Below are 16,091 nucleotides of genomic sequence, written 5' to 3'. Positions count from 1 at the left end.
GTTTTTGTTTTACATTAACAAGAATGTATAAATCATACTCTTTTAAACTGACCTGGCAATACAAGAAATTTTGTTTCCTAATGTTTCCTAATATAGCTTTGATTTGTTCAAGATTGCAATCCAATTATGTAAAATAAGCATTTTTATGATACAATTACAGTTTTTAGTGGGTAAACATTTTAAAATATAAAAAAAAGACATTTTGTAGGTTAATGGTATCTTTCTTATTTTGAAAATGATGCATTTAAACTTAATGTTACCTGATTCAAATTGCCTTGTCAGGTTACACTGGTATGTTTTTATGTGATATTATCACCTTACAGCAAACTATCTGTACAATTGTTCCCTAAAGAGAGATTTATGGTTTTCTAAAAAAGAGGTAGTTTGCTCCAATTTAATTTTACATATTTTTTCTTACCTGTTAAATATTTGCACATTATATTTCCTTTCGGTCATAAAATATATTTTACTTTGTTTGAATTCTTGTAACGGGGACATTAGAACACAATATGATCCTTTTGATATTCAAAGGTTTTACATTTTATGTTCAACATGCAATAGGTGTGGTTATATAATACGAAATACTTGATATATCTTGGGGTCTTATGAAATAATAGCCCATTGTCTACTGGTTAAAACTGATGCCGTGGTTAACAAGGTAGCAAACAATATAAGATATTGTTATAATAACCTTTTCTACTGTTTATATTTTTGTTTTTTATAATTTGATCTATATATAATGAACTTTTGGTAATAAATGTTGTTTGGCATTTACTGTTATAGTTATATCTTAAGAAATTAATAAAGACAAAAGTCGCAATTCTGAAGGATGTAGCTGTGTAAAAACACATAATTATGTATATGAGCCGCGCCATGAGAAAACCAACATAGTGGCTTTGCGACCATCATGGATCCAGACCAGCCTGCGCATCCGCGCAATCTGGTCAGGATCCATGCTGTTCGCTTCCAAAGCCTATAGCAATTAGAGAAACCGTTAGCGAACAGCATGGATCCTGACCAGACTGCACGGATGCGCAGGCTGGTCTGGATCCATGATGGTCGCAAATCCACTATGTTGGTTTTCCCATGGCACAGCTCATATGTATTGCAATGTCATTTAAAACAGTTTGGCTTTCACTGTCCTTGTCAAACACTGACACTTTTAGAACAGTAATATGCGATAAAAAGATGCTGAATTTTACTTCTGTGTTATAATAGACAAAAACAAACACAAATTTAAGGCATTTTAAAGTAATTTAAGACAAAACCTAGTAACAGTAAAATTAAATGTGTCTGCTTTTATTAATTTCCTTGAATTCATGGGGCATTTCTGACATTAATATTGTTTAAATGGCCATATGTTTTGAAGTATTTAAGCGGAACCAATCGTCAGGACACTATTAAGTGGTTTTTTTTCCTAAGTAAGACCAGGGAAAATGTTTATTTGAAAGTGTTTCATGGTGAAATGTTCTTGAAATGGGACAGAACAAAAGATTTTGTCCATAAAAGTAGAAACCTTAAATCTCTAGTAGTTAGGGCAAAAAACTGTGAATAGTAAAGAAGTTCTTGCTTTTCTTTATTTGAAATTGAACACAATGTTCAAGAGTTGTTCAAAGGTTATGAAACAGAGTTGGCAGACCAGTCTTAGAATGCAACTTTGCCATTGGTCAATTTCAAAATTGTGGTCAGAAAGCAGCCAATGAGAGGTTAGAGTTTATCTTGAACCCATGCGACTCATCTGTTTCATTGTCTCTGCTTGAGATGTGCAAAATATTATATCAAGGCATCTTTAATCTTTATATTGTTTGAAGTCAAATTATACATGTTGCATGGAGATAAGATTTGAACATAGCGATTGTTTAACTAAAAGAAAGATTTCTTACACTCCACTAAACATGTTTTGGGAGCAATATTGGGAGTCATTTTGTCCGAATCATCTGTTATTCATCAGTCTTTCTTTTCTGAATTATTGTCCCAGAATAATTTAAGTTCATAACTTTGACACCACTTTCGGGAATTTTGATTTACTTGACATAACGTTAGATTGCCTTTAGATAAAGTGTTGAGCATTTTGTACTTAATTTTTTTGTTTTACCTGATAACATTTTGGGAGTTTGACTTCATTTTGTTTTGTTTTCAGATTTTTTTGGCATTATTGCCATCAAAAGATCGAAAAGATGTTGCTGCTTACTGATGGAAATACTTGTAAATCAAAATAAAATATGGCTGCTTTATCATTTCAGAGAGTTCTTGTCACACTGGACCGACATCCCGAAGCCTTGGTTGTTGCCGAGCGAGCATGCACACGGGCATTCATAGATCTGTTGATGGAACGGCAAGCAGGAAGTGAAGGTTTCTATGGTAACCATGTCACAGATCCTCCACCAATCACGACAGATCAGATACTGAATATTGTACAGAAACAGAAGAGCATGGTTTTATATTTCTCGGTGGCATCAGGATTTCTTTATAGCTGGCTTCTGACACCAAGAGATGGTAAGATTTATTCTTTTCAAGACAAAATTAGGTCTCGACATGTGCAAAGCTCTTTGGGAAGAGTCAAACCACTAATCCTTGTAGGGACAGTTGTCCAGTCCCAATCATTAGCTTCTTATTTAAACTGACATGTGATTGAAAGGTGGTCAGTTGTATTTAAGCAATATTTTATGACACTTTTCGTTTCATAAATATGCCATTGCACAGAGCCAGATCCCTATCTGAATCAAATATATATTTTATTGTCTTCAATAAAATTTTGTTATTATCTTTCTAAATAGTTTCCTTCAAACTTATTGCATGACCTATATCAGACTTACCACAGAAGTGGTGATATTCAACATAAACATCAGGGTGTCAGTGATCCCTGACTTTGAGTCGCTTAACTCTCACCATTGTGGGTTTGAAACCTTACTTTGGGTGTAGACTTTCTTCATGTAAGAAACCATCTAGCAGGCTAAAGGAGTGCCGATGTTGCCACCTAGATGCTGGGCATGCCTGGTCATCCTTCACCATCTGAAGCAGATGGAGGACCTGAAGAAGACAGCATCCTTCATTGTTGGATCAGGGGTGATGGTGTAGGCGGTGAACGCCAAGAAGAAGAAGACCATCTCAAGCTTGAAAGTTGCCATATGACCTAAAATTGTGTTATTTTGACCTTAAATCCAACTGTGGCAAAGTTACAAACAAAAATTAACTTAAAACATCATTCTTTTTACTTTCACTTATTTGCTTTTCAGCCAAAGCAATGCTTGTTGCTTCAAATTTATTTATTTTTAAAAATTAGACATGAGTTGCTGATGTAGATTAATTCAAGTTAAAAATGATTTTCTTCAATTTCTTTGAAAGCATGTCCCTTGTGGGATATTCCTTTCTCCATATTTCTTTTCAGAGGAAATAAACATGGAAATTGACATCTGAAAATATCAACCTTTTATTCACATGTTAAACACTGTATTTCTTATTTGAGTTTTCTCAAAACTTATATTGGATTTGAATGACAGTTGTTTTAGTAGTGTCTTTGTCAAATAAATGAAATATTATTTAGTCTCTGTATGCAGTGAGACTGAAAACATAGAATTTCAATGATAAAATTGTCTTACAAAATGAGTGAAAAAGATAAATCTTAATCATTTGTCCTCTATTCCTGAGCTTTCTAGTTCCACGGTTATAAAACTGATTACAGGAACCAGTTTCAAATCTTTAGCATTTGATTGGTTGATTCAGGGCCACTTTTGAAATCAACCAATGACAGAGATACATTCTAAGGCTGGTTCCCATTCTTAGTTTTGCAGTTCTAACTGGGAAATAATCTCCTTGTAATGAACTGCACTATTTGTGTTTAATTAAGGAACACAGTCTATAACTGAAGGAGAAGCATGCATGATTTTATTAGAAGACGCGTCTTTAGTCAAGAGTGTCAAGACAATGCGGGACTTCTTTATTTTCTAATTGCATGAAAACACAATTAGTTACCACTTGATTACTAAAATTCAGTTTCCATTCTATTTAAGGTATAGTTAAGAGTTTCTATTTGTTTAGAACTGTAGTTCTATTTTTGTTGACAATTGAGACTTGTAATCTACATTTATACTTTGCTAGAAAATGTTTTAGGATGTGTTTAAATGCACTAAAAGTAACATTAAGAGAAAAGGTCATACAGTTAATGTTAAAGACTTAATAGGGGAGTGACCTGTAGACATTTTTTCAGGCATGGGCAGGCACCTTGCCAGTTCCCTTGTTTGAAAATTTAAGGCATGAAGTTGAAATAGCAGTCATATTGCTTTCTTACCTAAATTGTGTTAGCAGATCAAATATACTTAAATGTATAAAACTGAGCTTGTAGATCAGTCTCAGACTCTATTATTTGATTGGTTGTTTCTTGGTACAAATATGAAATTGACCAATGGTAAAGCTGCATTCAGTCACTGTTATCCAAACACAGTTTTATAACCTTGAAACTGTATACTCTATTTTAAAGGTAAAGTCGAGGATTCATGCATTCTGTTCAAATTGCAGTTGTCAGTTTCCATTTTATTTTTACGTACAGATTAGTAATTCAGTTTTACAGTTTTGTATATTTCTGTCGGTTTAAAAATTTCCTTTCTGTTTGTAGGTATTGTAAAGTTCCATGTGACCAGTATGACTGACATTGAGAGCGAAGTGGATGCAGGAGATAATATCAGTATGAAATCTAGCGTTAGTTTCTCCGCTTGCTCCTTGCTTGACAATATGGTTGGCCAAGTACGAGAGTCGATGGGTGTGGAAAGTCATGCTCCCAGCGGACTGTCGAGGTAACTGTTGATTGGTTCATTCCTTGCAAACTCGGTTTCCTTGTTTGTTTGTTTTTTACAGGAAACGATAGTTACATTACACAGTAAAACACCAATAGCTCAAGATAACAAGGGGAATGCTGGAATTTTCCATGGTTTTCAAAAATCAAAACATAGAATATGTAAGGATAACGGTTTGAGATTGACGTGAGCTGCTCAAGTTACAAGTGCAGGGCATGGAGTCTTGAACCAGATTTTGAAAATTGCTGTTTCGAAATAATTCATTTGATAATGTATGAAATGATACATAAAAGTTGATTAAAACTGGAACTTAAGTTGTAGATGAATGTTAGAAATACTGCCACAAGTAATTATAAGTTGTATCAAGTCTGTGTCAGTTATTGATTAACATTACTTAGGTAGTGTACAAGCTTATTTAGCTTACATAAAAAATGAATATAGTGAATGTTTCAGATATGAAGATAATGTGAAAACCCTGTGTTAATTTTTCACAGATACATGATAAGAAAGCAGTTAAATAATCAGAAAGTTTTATTTTAGTATACAGTATTAAGTTTTGTTCTTTTATTTTTAAGAACAACACCACGATCGGTCAGTGTGGAAAATGATAGTACAAGTGACATTGAGGACCACTTTGAACAACAGTTAGAAGAACTTGGTGATAAACTAAACGCTGAAAATGATCGAACAGGATTTCTCAGAATCGTGAACAGAAATCACCTGTATAATAGTAGTAATTACAGCCTTGGCAGTATGTTCAGTTTAAATGTAAGCCTGAATGCTTCTTTTCCGGGAGCTACTATCAGTCGGAAAAATAGTGTTCGTAGTAAATTTGGGAACAAATCTGCAGTGTCAGCCCTCTATCAGCTTCTGATTGAACCTTTCGAAGAATCTATGAAGGAAATTACTGAAGATGCAGGATCTAGTCCATCAGATCTAATTCTTGTATTGCAAGGGGATTTATTTTTGATTCCATTCTCAGTGCTAAGAAAAGATCAAACGATGGAATATTTGTATGAACGTTTTAATTTAATAGTAGTGCCGTCGTTGACTTCATTGCAGAATACTAGCAAGCATGATAAACATGGACGCCCTGTGATAGATTCTTCTGGTGCAGTTGTCGTTGGCAATCCGAAGCTGACGCCTTCTATTTGTCAGCATTGGCATTTACACGATATTCCTTCTTCAGAGTATGAGGCAAGAATTGTTGGTGAAATATTGACAGCAAGGCCTCTGATTGGACATGAAGCTACAAAAGGGGCGGTACTTAATCAGATTGAACAGGTGGAAGTGATACATTTTGCAACACATATTTCGTGGAAGCTTTCGTCTGTGATATTGTCGCCAGGTGAGGTACCGTCACACCCGCCGGCAAGATTCCCAACGATAGATTCTGATGACAGTGCTAGTGATATAAGTTCTTTCGATGGACCATCGTTAGCAGAATACCTCTTAACAGCAGCTGATATACTCAATCTCAAACTTCACGCCAAACTTGTCATTCTTAGTTCCGGTTATACCGATGACAGAGCTGGGCGTATAAACACAGACGGAGTTGTTGGTTTAACGCGTTCCCTTCTGTCAGCGGGCGCTCAGTCTGTTCTTTATTGTTTATGGCCAGTACCAGATCAAGCATCGAAACTTCTAATGCGGACTTTATATATTGGTTTGCAGGAGGGAAAATGTGTCTCCCAAGCTTTAACTTTTGCAGTTAAAACTGTGCAGTCGACGAAACAGTTTTCACACCCATCTAACTGGGGCGGCTGGGTTTTGATTGGGCAGGATGTGAAATTGAGCAGCAAAGTAGCCCAGATGGGTCATGCCATTTGTGAACTACTTCAGCATCCAAACCAGTGCAGGGAGGCTATGAGAGTTCTCCTTCATCTGGTAAGTTTTATAATAGTTTTGACACTCTAACTGAAGAAAAGGCTTATTACAACTATTATTTTTGCAGACAAGTTGTCCAAAAGTTACAGACACAAAATGCAGAACACTATCGAATTGTTATTATCTAATGGAGATGCCATTAATAATTCTTTTCATACAACAAGATAAAGATATACATTTATAGTTTGTGAATAAAATACAAACATTGCTGTACTTAAAACCAGGATAATTAAAGAAAAACCTTTTGTCATCACACCCATTGTCATTTTGAATGAAATTCTCATCTGTTGTCATCTAAATGCAGTATGTCATGTCCCTTTTTTGCAGAATGCAATTTAAGTATTGCAAAACATTGTACAATTAATTGTTTTGACATTTCTTCATTTTAGATTGAGAAATCTCTTCAAAGAATCCACCAAGGTTCCAAGAATTCAATGTACACCACGGCTCAGTCTATAGAGAACAAAGTGGGTGGCCTCAGCGGCTGGAAGGACCTACTGCAGGCAGTGGGTTTTAGGTTCGAGCCTTCACTGAACGGTCTCCCACCAGCAGTGTTCTTCCCTCAGAGTGATCCTGGAGACAGATTGACTCAAGCCAGTGCCAGTCTGCAAGCTTTGCTAGGTATTGTATGCATTTTAACAAAACTCAGAAAGAATAGAACAATTGCTTCTTTCATAATCATTGTGAAAGATTTTTACATTTTACTTTCAGTTTTTCCGCATATATTTTCAGAGCAGATATACTATTTGTATTGTTTCTGGTTTTGTTAACCTTGTTTTAGCTTATTGCATTAATGTTTTCCTTTTTGTATGCCATGACAAACAAATAGAATGAATACATTCTTGCAAACTTGTTGTTGAAAGAAATTAGTAAAAAAAAGAAACGATCATCAATTCAGATGAAAAATATGAACTTTTACCTTGTTAAATTTCTAAAATGGACTGGTCTATCATTCAATTTGACAGTACCATTTATTTATCAAAAGGGTGTTCACTGAAAATTTACTGACAAAATAGCCAAGTGCAGACTGATCTAGGTCTGCACTGGTTGCAAAGGAAGGATGGATCACTTGCTGCCAGCAGGCTAAAGGTTAAAGGCTACACGCTATTTTTGGCCTGCTACTTTTTCTTGTCAGAAGTGTTTATTAAATTTCCAAAGACAAAAATAAGGAGAAGAAAAAACAAAAGATAATACAATGTATAAAAAGAAAAGAGAATAAGGTGATTTTTGTCTGAAGATTCCATTTATTTCCAGTGCAAACAAAAAATTGATAAAAAAATGTCAGCTGACATAAAGAGTGTTTTTTTCGGCTGTAAAACATGCATTTGTATTCTATTTTGACAGGTCTACCACCAGGATCTTCACAAGCTCTGTCAAAATTCCTGCATAATTACGAGGCTGGAGAGGCTATCATCCGTGTTGTATGTATAATTTGACTTAATCTTATTCCATTGATCTTTAGTGCTGCATGTTTAAAGAAAATGCAAGCAATTTCTGTGCTAATTGTTGAATAAAATTAAAGGGGCATATCTGAGATAAACCGTGATTAAAGTATCAGATTTATAAAACAGGTATCCATGCTGTAAACTGGGTAAATTTGCTTTGGCTTTATTTTCACTAATATTTGTGAATAGTGCCACATTGTGATTCAAAATATATTCATGAATTATGCCACTGGCTCATTTAAGGTATATTCATGAATAATGCCACTTCAGAATTTTCTTGAATGATGCTGCTTTCTTAAGTAAAATATTTGTGAATAATGCCACTTGCTAATTCTGAATTTTCTTGAAAATCCCACTCACAAATTCAGAATATCTATGAATAATGCCACTTGCTAATTCAGAATATTTGTGAATAATGCCACTCACTAAATCAGAATATTTGTGAATAATGCCACTTGCTTATAAAGAATATTCGTGAATAATGCCACTCTAATGCAAAATATTCATGAATACTAATCTATAACATGTCATAAAACACAAACGCTAAAGTTTTGCAAAAATGTTGATACTACAAATATAAAGCTAACCATGAAATAGCTAAATAAAGCCTTTCCGAAAATAATGCCATCTACAGTATACAGTGTCCAATATCACCCTTTAGTAAACCGATATTTTAGGAGTAGGGTAAACATTTATGTAAAAATTTGACTTTGCATAATAATATAATTATTTATTCCATTTATAACTATGATAAAACTCTGTAATTATCCTTTTAGATTGAAATGTTATGAAAAATAAGCCAGTTGTATTTATTTTAAGATGAGGGATATACTTAGCAAGATGGCAGCGAAAGATACAAACATGGATGTGAAGGTCAATGTCAAACTATGGAGAGTGGCAGGATGTCATGAGTTTTTGGCCTCATTAAGTAAGTATCAGCAGTGTGTTTGGAACAAGTCAGATATCTACAGTTTATTATTGGTTATTGGTTTATTGGTAAGCGCTCTTGAAATTAACCAATGGCACTAAGACTGGTCTTCAGACCTTGGAGCTAGGATATGGACAGACCCCGCTTTCTCACATTTTCTTTAATATTTTATGTAGTTTACAGAAAACAAACTTTGGCAAGTCGAGATCAGCCTATTTTGTTAGTATATTTTCACTGACAATAAAATATCCACATCTAAAATTTAGAGGATGTTCCGGAGAACAAAATGGCTAGAGTATTGAATACAGAAAAGCAGCTCCACAACTAATTTATGAGATATAGTATAGCTCCTAGAAATTGCACATCTGAAGATCAAATACTTCCTAGAAAGGCAGAGACTTCTTTACAACAGATATATTTCTGTCTCACAAATGGTGCTGTTCTTGAGAGGTTGCATTGCTTCATAATTTAGCATACGTTATTTTAAGGGTTGTTTCAAATTTGCTGAAAATATTAATTTCAGATAGACTATCAAACTATAAATAAGTCTTAACTTGATGTTTTATTAAAAATGATTCAATATTTCAGGTATGGACCTTGTAGAGGTAGGAAACGATGAGGTTACTTTACGGCTTGGTAAACAGGCCAACAAACGTCAGCTCCAGTTTGCACTGCAGTCTCTTGTTGCTGTCTTCGGTAAGATTTCTCTTTTTTAGCAATTGATGTTGTAGTAAGGGAGATAACTCCTGTAGATATTAAGCAACAAGCACATAGTGATTAGTTATCAAAACCAAGTCATATTGTGGGGGGAGAGGATTATTTCTAACATTTAATATCACATCAAACTAATTTTTCGTTAGTAATAGCTTCATAAAATATACATTGAAGCAGTGCTAATTTTTATATACTATCTTTATGAAATACTCTACTTTTGCTGAAAAAAAATGGACAGACATTGTAACTGTATTTTCTTATTTGTTGTATCAAACCAACGAAGTATATATAATTGCTTTAAAACATTTTTCTTTAAATTTCAGATACACAGGAAGCTCCATGTTCCCTGAACCTGGACAGTTCTAGCAGTTTGGAAAGTCTATCATCATCTCACAGTGGGTCAACATCCACTTCCAACTTCTCCAAGGGTAGCACACCACCAATATCACCCAGGGGGAAAAAGAAGTCCCTGTTCAATCCTGCAGAAATGGAGAAAATGAGGATTAGAAATACTCGCATGAGTCAGGTACACAACATCAATTTTCTGTTGAATTTTGTTTAATGTTCCCGACAAAAATGTCTTGAATTTATAATGTTGCTATAGTATATGAATTAAATCCTAAACCAGTTAGAATTCATATATATGAAACACTTAAACTGGATATAATTTTGACACTTCACCTGTATGTAGGAATTACTCTGTCTTCCAGCCTAACAGCTTATATGGCTGTGCACCGTCTTTCCCACAGCTGTTGTTATATTCAAACTAAATAACAAAGGCAGGGTCACATAGAAACACTAAAAGCATTGAAAGCTTTTTTTGATTGTATACATTTGTTTCTTACGACAATTTGTAAGGGTTGACCTTAATGTTACAAAACCACTTTGTCATGCATATAATCAATGTCTCAAATAAGTAATGCGTACAGTGTCTTCAGATGAAGTTCAATTAAAAATGAATATAACATAAAACAGTCATGAAAGTTTGATTCAAGGATGAACATTTTGAAGACATTAAATAAAGATGGCTGTCTTATCTTAAATGTTCTTCAAAGCACTCCATTTCATTAATACATATTTCCAAATTCATGTTGTCGTTTTGATAAATGAAGTTGTTTTCATTTTACATACTTAGCTTTTACAACAACTAGTAACATCCTGCCTTACAGAGCTTAATCTTACACAACATTGCACTTACTTCTTTGAAAGCCTCTTTTATTCAAATTTTAATGCTTTCGTTTGATTATTTTCTGCAGAAGATTGCCACAAAAATGTTTCTTTTAAGAATTTGACTTTTGCAGTGTTTGAAAATACTCATGTTATTAAATTGACATTTATAAGTATATATTTAGATTGTTTGCTTGGCACTATATTTGAATTATTAAAAAGAGTAAAGATATATGCAGTATGTCAAACGATGATGTTTTCTTTGAATTACAGGGTGGTCTCACAGGTAGAAAGATTGGACCTGGTAAATCAACTCGTGCAGGGGCAACTGATCCAGCAACGTATCTGCAGTACCAAAACCAGATAAAATACATGTATCGATCAGAAACACTCAGTCCTCCCTATGGTAACGAGGTATCTGTCGTTGCTCTGAGCGACAGTGACACCACAGCAAGTCCAACATTGGGAAGCAGCTCTGCCAGCGAGAAATTACGAGACTTGCAAAATGCTGAGTCATTCAATTTAAGTTTTGATGGGAAGAGTGATAAGAGTAGTTTAAGCGGTAAAAGTGATAAACTTCACAGCCCAGATGTGAAAAGCATGCAGTCATCACTCAATGGTGATGAAGGTGATGATACGTCTGCAGATAATGAAACTGTGATAATACATGATGAAAGTGATGGATCGTTTAAAAGAAATGGAGAAAACAGAAACTCAGATATATCAGATAACAGTAGTATAAGTCAAGGTATACAGGCAGATAAAGATTTAAGTAAACTAGGATCTGATATGTCAGATGTGAGTATGAGTGAAGGACGACTGACACCAAAAAATAGGCAGGATTTGGAAAATTACTTGCAAGTTACGGACGAATCTGGAATTGTGTCTGAAAACACATCGTCAAATCATAGTGAAGCATCGCAGCAAAGTGAGCATACTAGTTACAGGTTTGATCCATCTGAAATAGCACAGAAAATAATGTCTGATGTTTCTGAACACAAAACAGCTCTAGACTCCATGCAGAAATTTAGTATGATGCAGGCTCAAGCAGAAGCCCATATTTTGCGAACTGAATATCAGAAACAAAATCAACAAGTGATTCTTGCATCTTCGGGTGAAAATAATTCAACTGCCGTGCATGATAATGTCTCAAAAGAACAAAACACAGTGCAATCAAAATTAGCAGCATTTTCAGGAAACAACATCAGTCAGTCAGCTTTCACTAGTCCCTCTCATAAAAGCCGACTGCCTCCACCAGTTGCTTCGAAACCAACATTCCAATCAAACACGCCTGGAGTTCGTAACTCGTCAGCAAATGTATCAAACTTATCTGCCATTCCAAAATCATCATCAGCAGAAGCTTTAGTTGAGCAGATATCATTTTCTCCGTCTTCATCTGTACAGAAACAGAGTAGTTCATCTGTTCCAGTGACGCCAGTCTCATCCAGTGTATTTACAACGACTGCTATTATGGTAAGCAAGCAGGACAGTTTCTCGTCTAGTGCAAGTGCCGGCACTACGATGTCATTTAGTTCATTTCGACCTGGTGGTAAACCCCCTTCAGCCGAAAATGTTGCCAGCGTTTTGCATCACCGCCCCGACAGCACCACCAGCACAAGTAGTTACTGTTCGACCCCATCCTCCATGCAGTCTGTTATTTACCGACCATATGGAGACAAACGCATACCTGATTCACCCTGTGTAGTTTCCTACGATTCTTCTAGTGAGCAGACGTCTGGGTCAGGGTCAGCAAGCACTATCACACCCACTGTAAATATGACAGAAAAAGCTGACACTATTCAAAATGACGTGATTTCTAGTTTGAAACGTGACTCATCTCCAGCTTTAAGTTCCTGCTCATCAACGTCTGGGAAGAGTGGCAAACAGAAGAAAAAAGTTAGCTTTTCTGATTCAGAGCCATCAGACACCCCTTCACCTTTAGATTCAAGTGCTAGTTCAAACCAACTTTCTTACTTCGATTTGAAAAAGTCTAGTTTTGGAAATATTCCCCCACGGACTGGAAATATGCAGCCACAATTACAAATGCAAAAATCTCACCAAAACTCATCAAATAGTTCATTAGACAGTGCAGGTAAATTAGCTGCTGGCAATTCTCAACGTCCTCCGCCACCTAGTTACCAATATGCAATCAGAAACTCGCAACTTCTGCAGAATAAAACTGCAAAGCCAGGAATTTTACAACAGTCGCCGAGACAAAGTTATTCGTCTAACTCATCACTCAACAGTTCACTGGATGAAGTCGGTCGTCTACCTCCTAGTCAGACGTCACCTGTTAGAACATCAGGAAATCAGCCAAGCTTTCAACAACAAAATCAGTCAGAATCAAATAGCTCATATATTTTGAATCAGTCTTTACCTGCAGGGTCCTCATTTACACAGAATTTAAGTCAGTACCCAAATCCAAACCAAAGCTACCCACCGCAGAACCTTTCAAATAGAGTACCCAGAAACCAGGGTTTGTCACCAGTAAGAAACCCAGGCCTTTCTCCTGTGAGAAGTCCAGGTATATCTCCAGTGAGACAAAATCCAGCTGCCCCGCAACACATTTCACCAGAGCAGACGCCAGTCATACCACCAAGGGGAATAGCTCCTACAACTAGACCAAATTACATGAAAATACCAGACGAAACGATATCACCTGGACAGCAGATGCAAAGTTCAAGGTCATATGTGTCTGGTCCTATTACACCAGGCCAAGGACACATGTCAAGAGGACAGCTGCTTCCAAATCAGCAGTACTCGGGCTCATTGACGCACATGACAGCTATCAGAGAACAAATTCCAAGTGAAAGCAGTAGTAGACCAAACTCTTTGCAGATGAACAATCCAGCCCTTTCACCAACGAAATCGGCGTTGGTAAGGCAGCCATTATCTCCGCCAGAAGGAAATCTTTCACCACAAGAATATTTTCCTCGTCCACCGGACCAATTTCGCGGATCTGGTTACATTGACAACCAGCAAGGTCAAAAGAGTATGACAAACACTTTCAGTCAAATGAACTATCAACGCAGTCAGTCTATGGACTTTTTAAGTAGAAACGCTCAAAACGATCAAAATAAACTATTGTCGCAGAGTTATGAAATGAAAGATTTTCCATCAAAATTCTCAAGTTCTCAGTCACTTAACCAAATTTCTCCCAGTCATACAAGGAATGGTCCTCCTATTCCGTCTGCCAGTCAGATTCGGGAAACACTAGTTAACAGAAATGCGTCAGCCAATCATATGTATTCAGGCCAAAGTGCAGCCAATAGAAATACAGAAAGAAGGAATCCACCAGTTCCCCCAGCTCGGATAGACAGTTGGGAGAATATGGACAAACATTTAAATGAACAAAGAATACCTCATAACCATGTATCAAACCATCCAATAAACAATACATTTCAGCAGTTCTATGAACAAAGTGAGCCTACTGGACAAAAGCAAAATGGACAAGTAGTACCAAATAACCCAAATAAGATCGTCAGCCAAAATGGATATTTACCAGGAAGGGAACAAACAAACCAGATGTTCAACAGTCAGACAAAAGTATATCCAATGAACAACTCTCTACCACAAAGCCATCACAATTTCGCAAATGGAAATATACCAAATCTTCAGTTGAATCCAACAAATGTCGGTCCATTACGTAGGGTAGGGATAGGATCGGATAAGAAAAGTTTTGCCAAATCCAATGTGATTCAAGCATCCAAATGTTAAGTTTTCTGTTTTCTGTATTTTTGTATTTATTTAAATGTCAGAGCCGTATGATTAAAGCTATATGAAGTTCATTGAGTATATTATAGACATTTTTAATTCATCGTTAAATTATGTACATTGTTATTATTTTCTTATTCTGTCACGAATCTCTTGTTTACATTCATTATCTAGACATCATGTTGATGGGTCTTAGAAATCATTTCGCTTACCGTGTGCATTTAGAGTATATATTTCATTTACTGTAAATATTGTACATTCAGATAAGCATTTTCTTGTATTCAGTTTTGTTAATTGACACATGTACAAAAAAAGCTACAACTTGTTTGTATTTTATATATGTCACCGTTCTGAATGAGGTTTTTCAGAACAGTTTTGATTTAGCCACTTGAACAACAGACATGTCAAATGTATGTCTGCATCATATTCACTTGGAGTATAAGTACCATTCAGTTGGTATTTTATTTTGGGAATTTTACACAGTGAGCACGGGTTTTTTCATTTCGTTTTTGATTCAAATCCCTCCTCTGCAAGCTTAAGAATCCCCTACTAAGAGGAATTAGAATTAAAAGCATTTGACGATTACATAGCAAGTGTTTAACTAATAATTCACTTTGATCTAACTAAAGATGACATTATTTTGATTTGATACACAGTTCACCAGTTATTTTTTTCACTGATCAAATGGAACAAGTTAAGTTTCGATAAAATAACTGATCAATTTGCCGCATTTTTTTCACAGCGGCAGTACATTTCATGTGTGCTATTTTATGAAGAGAAAATGTAAATATTAAATATATAATTTATAGAAATATACATTTATCTATGTGCTGTATAGAACATCGATTTTCTGATGTTTTAATATTATAACCAATTATTTATATGATTTCCTTTTTTGAGAGGGGAATTAAAACTAACATTGAATAAAACCTGTGTTGTTTTTTTCTTTGACAAGTCAAGCAAGTACCACGTTTAAGTTTTTTGTTACGTGTTTTGTTACCTCCCCTTGGCTATCAGGTCTATACTAGCATTACATATACATTACACTTTTTCTGTGCATGGTTTATTTTACAGAGCAAATCGAGCTTCTTTTTAAAACTAGGTCTATATTGTTCATTTTGTTAACAGTTACTGTTTCTAACATCTTGTGACCAAGCTGTTGCTAAACGTATACACTAAGTGCGAACATTGCAAAACAAATTGAAATTATAAACTGCTGATACATTAAATTCAAATATTTAGACATGTATCTAACAACTATAAGTTATTGTTACCCACAATACCCAGTCACACCAAGTTGACAGAAACGAAAACGAAAAGGAAGTTTGATTTTCTTTTTACTAGGAACGTGTTCAGTTGAAGTATATGTGTACATTATAAAGACAAAATTTGCAGTCCCTACTCGAAAGTGTCTTCTTGTTTTGTACATTTTTTTTAACATAGTAA

General features: G+C 35.3%; 1 protein-coding gene across 3 annotated transcripts in view; it reads left to right on the top strand.

Moving 5' to 3' along the window:
- The window catches only part of LOC123534377 (tetratricopeptide repeat protein 28-like), a 122,141-nt gene extending 106,567 nt beyond the window's left edge, over positions 1-15,574 (top strand). For all 3 annotated transcript variants that reach the window (XM_045316603.2, XM_053519871.1, XM_053519872.1), the window contains 9 exons: positions 2,244-2,496; positions 4,613-4,790; positions 5,366-6,677; positions 7,067-7,298; positions 8,022-8,098; positions 8,942-9,050; positions 9,639-9,746; positions 10,088-10,290; positions 11,205-15,574. In XM_045316603.2, the coding sequence (XP_045172538.2) occupies positions 2,244-2,496; positions 4,613-4,790; positions 5,366-6,677; positions 7,067-7,298; positions 8,022-8,098; positions 8,942-9,050; positions 9,639-9,746; positions 10,088-10,290; positions 11,205-14,648 (5,916 nt within the window). In that variant the 3' untranslated portion in view covers positions 14,649-15,574. The remainder of the gene's footprint in view (positions 1-2,243; positions 2,497-4,612; positions 4,791-5,365; positions 6,678-7,066; positions 7,299-8,021; positions 8,099-8,941; positions 9,051-9,638; positions 9,747-10,087; positions 10,291-11,204) is intronic.
- The last annotated feature ends 517 nt before the right edge of the window (positions 15,575-16,091 follow it).

This window comes from Mercenaria mercenaria, chromosome 12, assembly GCF_021730395.1.
Source record: "Mercenaria mercenaria strain notata chromosome 12, MADL_Memer_1, whole genome shotgun sequence".
In the NCBI taxonomy this organism is placed as follows: domain Eukaryota; kingdom Metazoa; phylum Mollusca; class Bivalvia; order Venerida; family Veneridae; genus Mercenaria; species Mercenaria mercenaria.
Note: the sequence above shows the minus strand (reverse complement) of the source record. Positions and strands in the feature narration are given on the sequence as shown.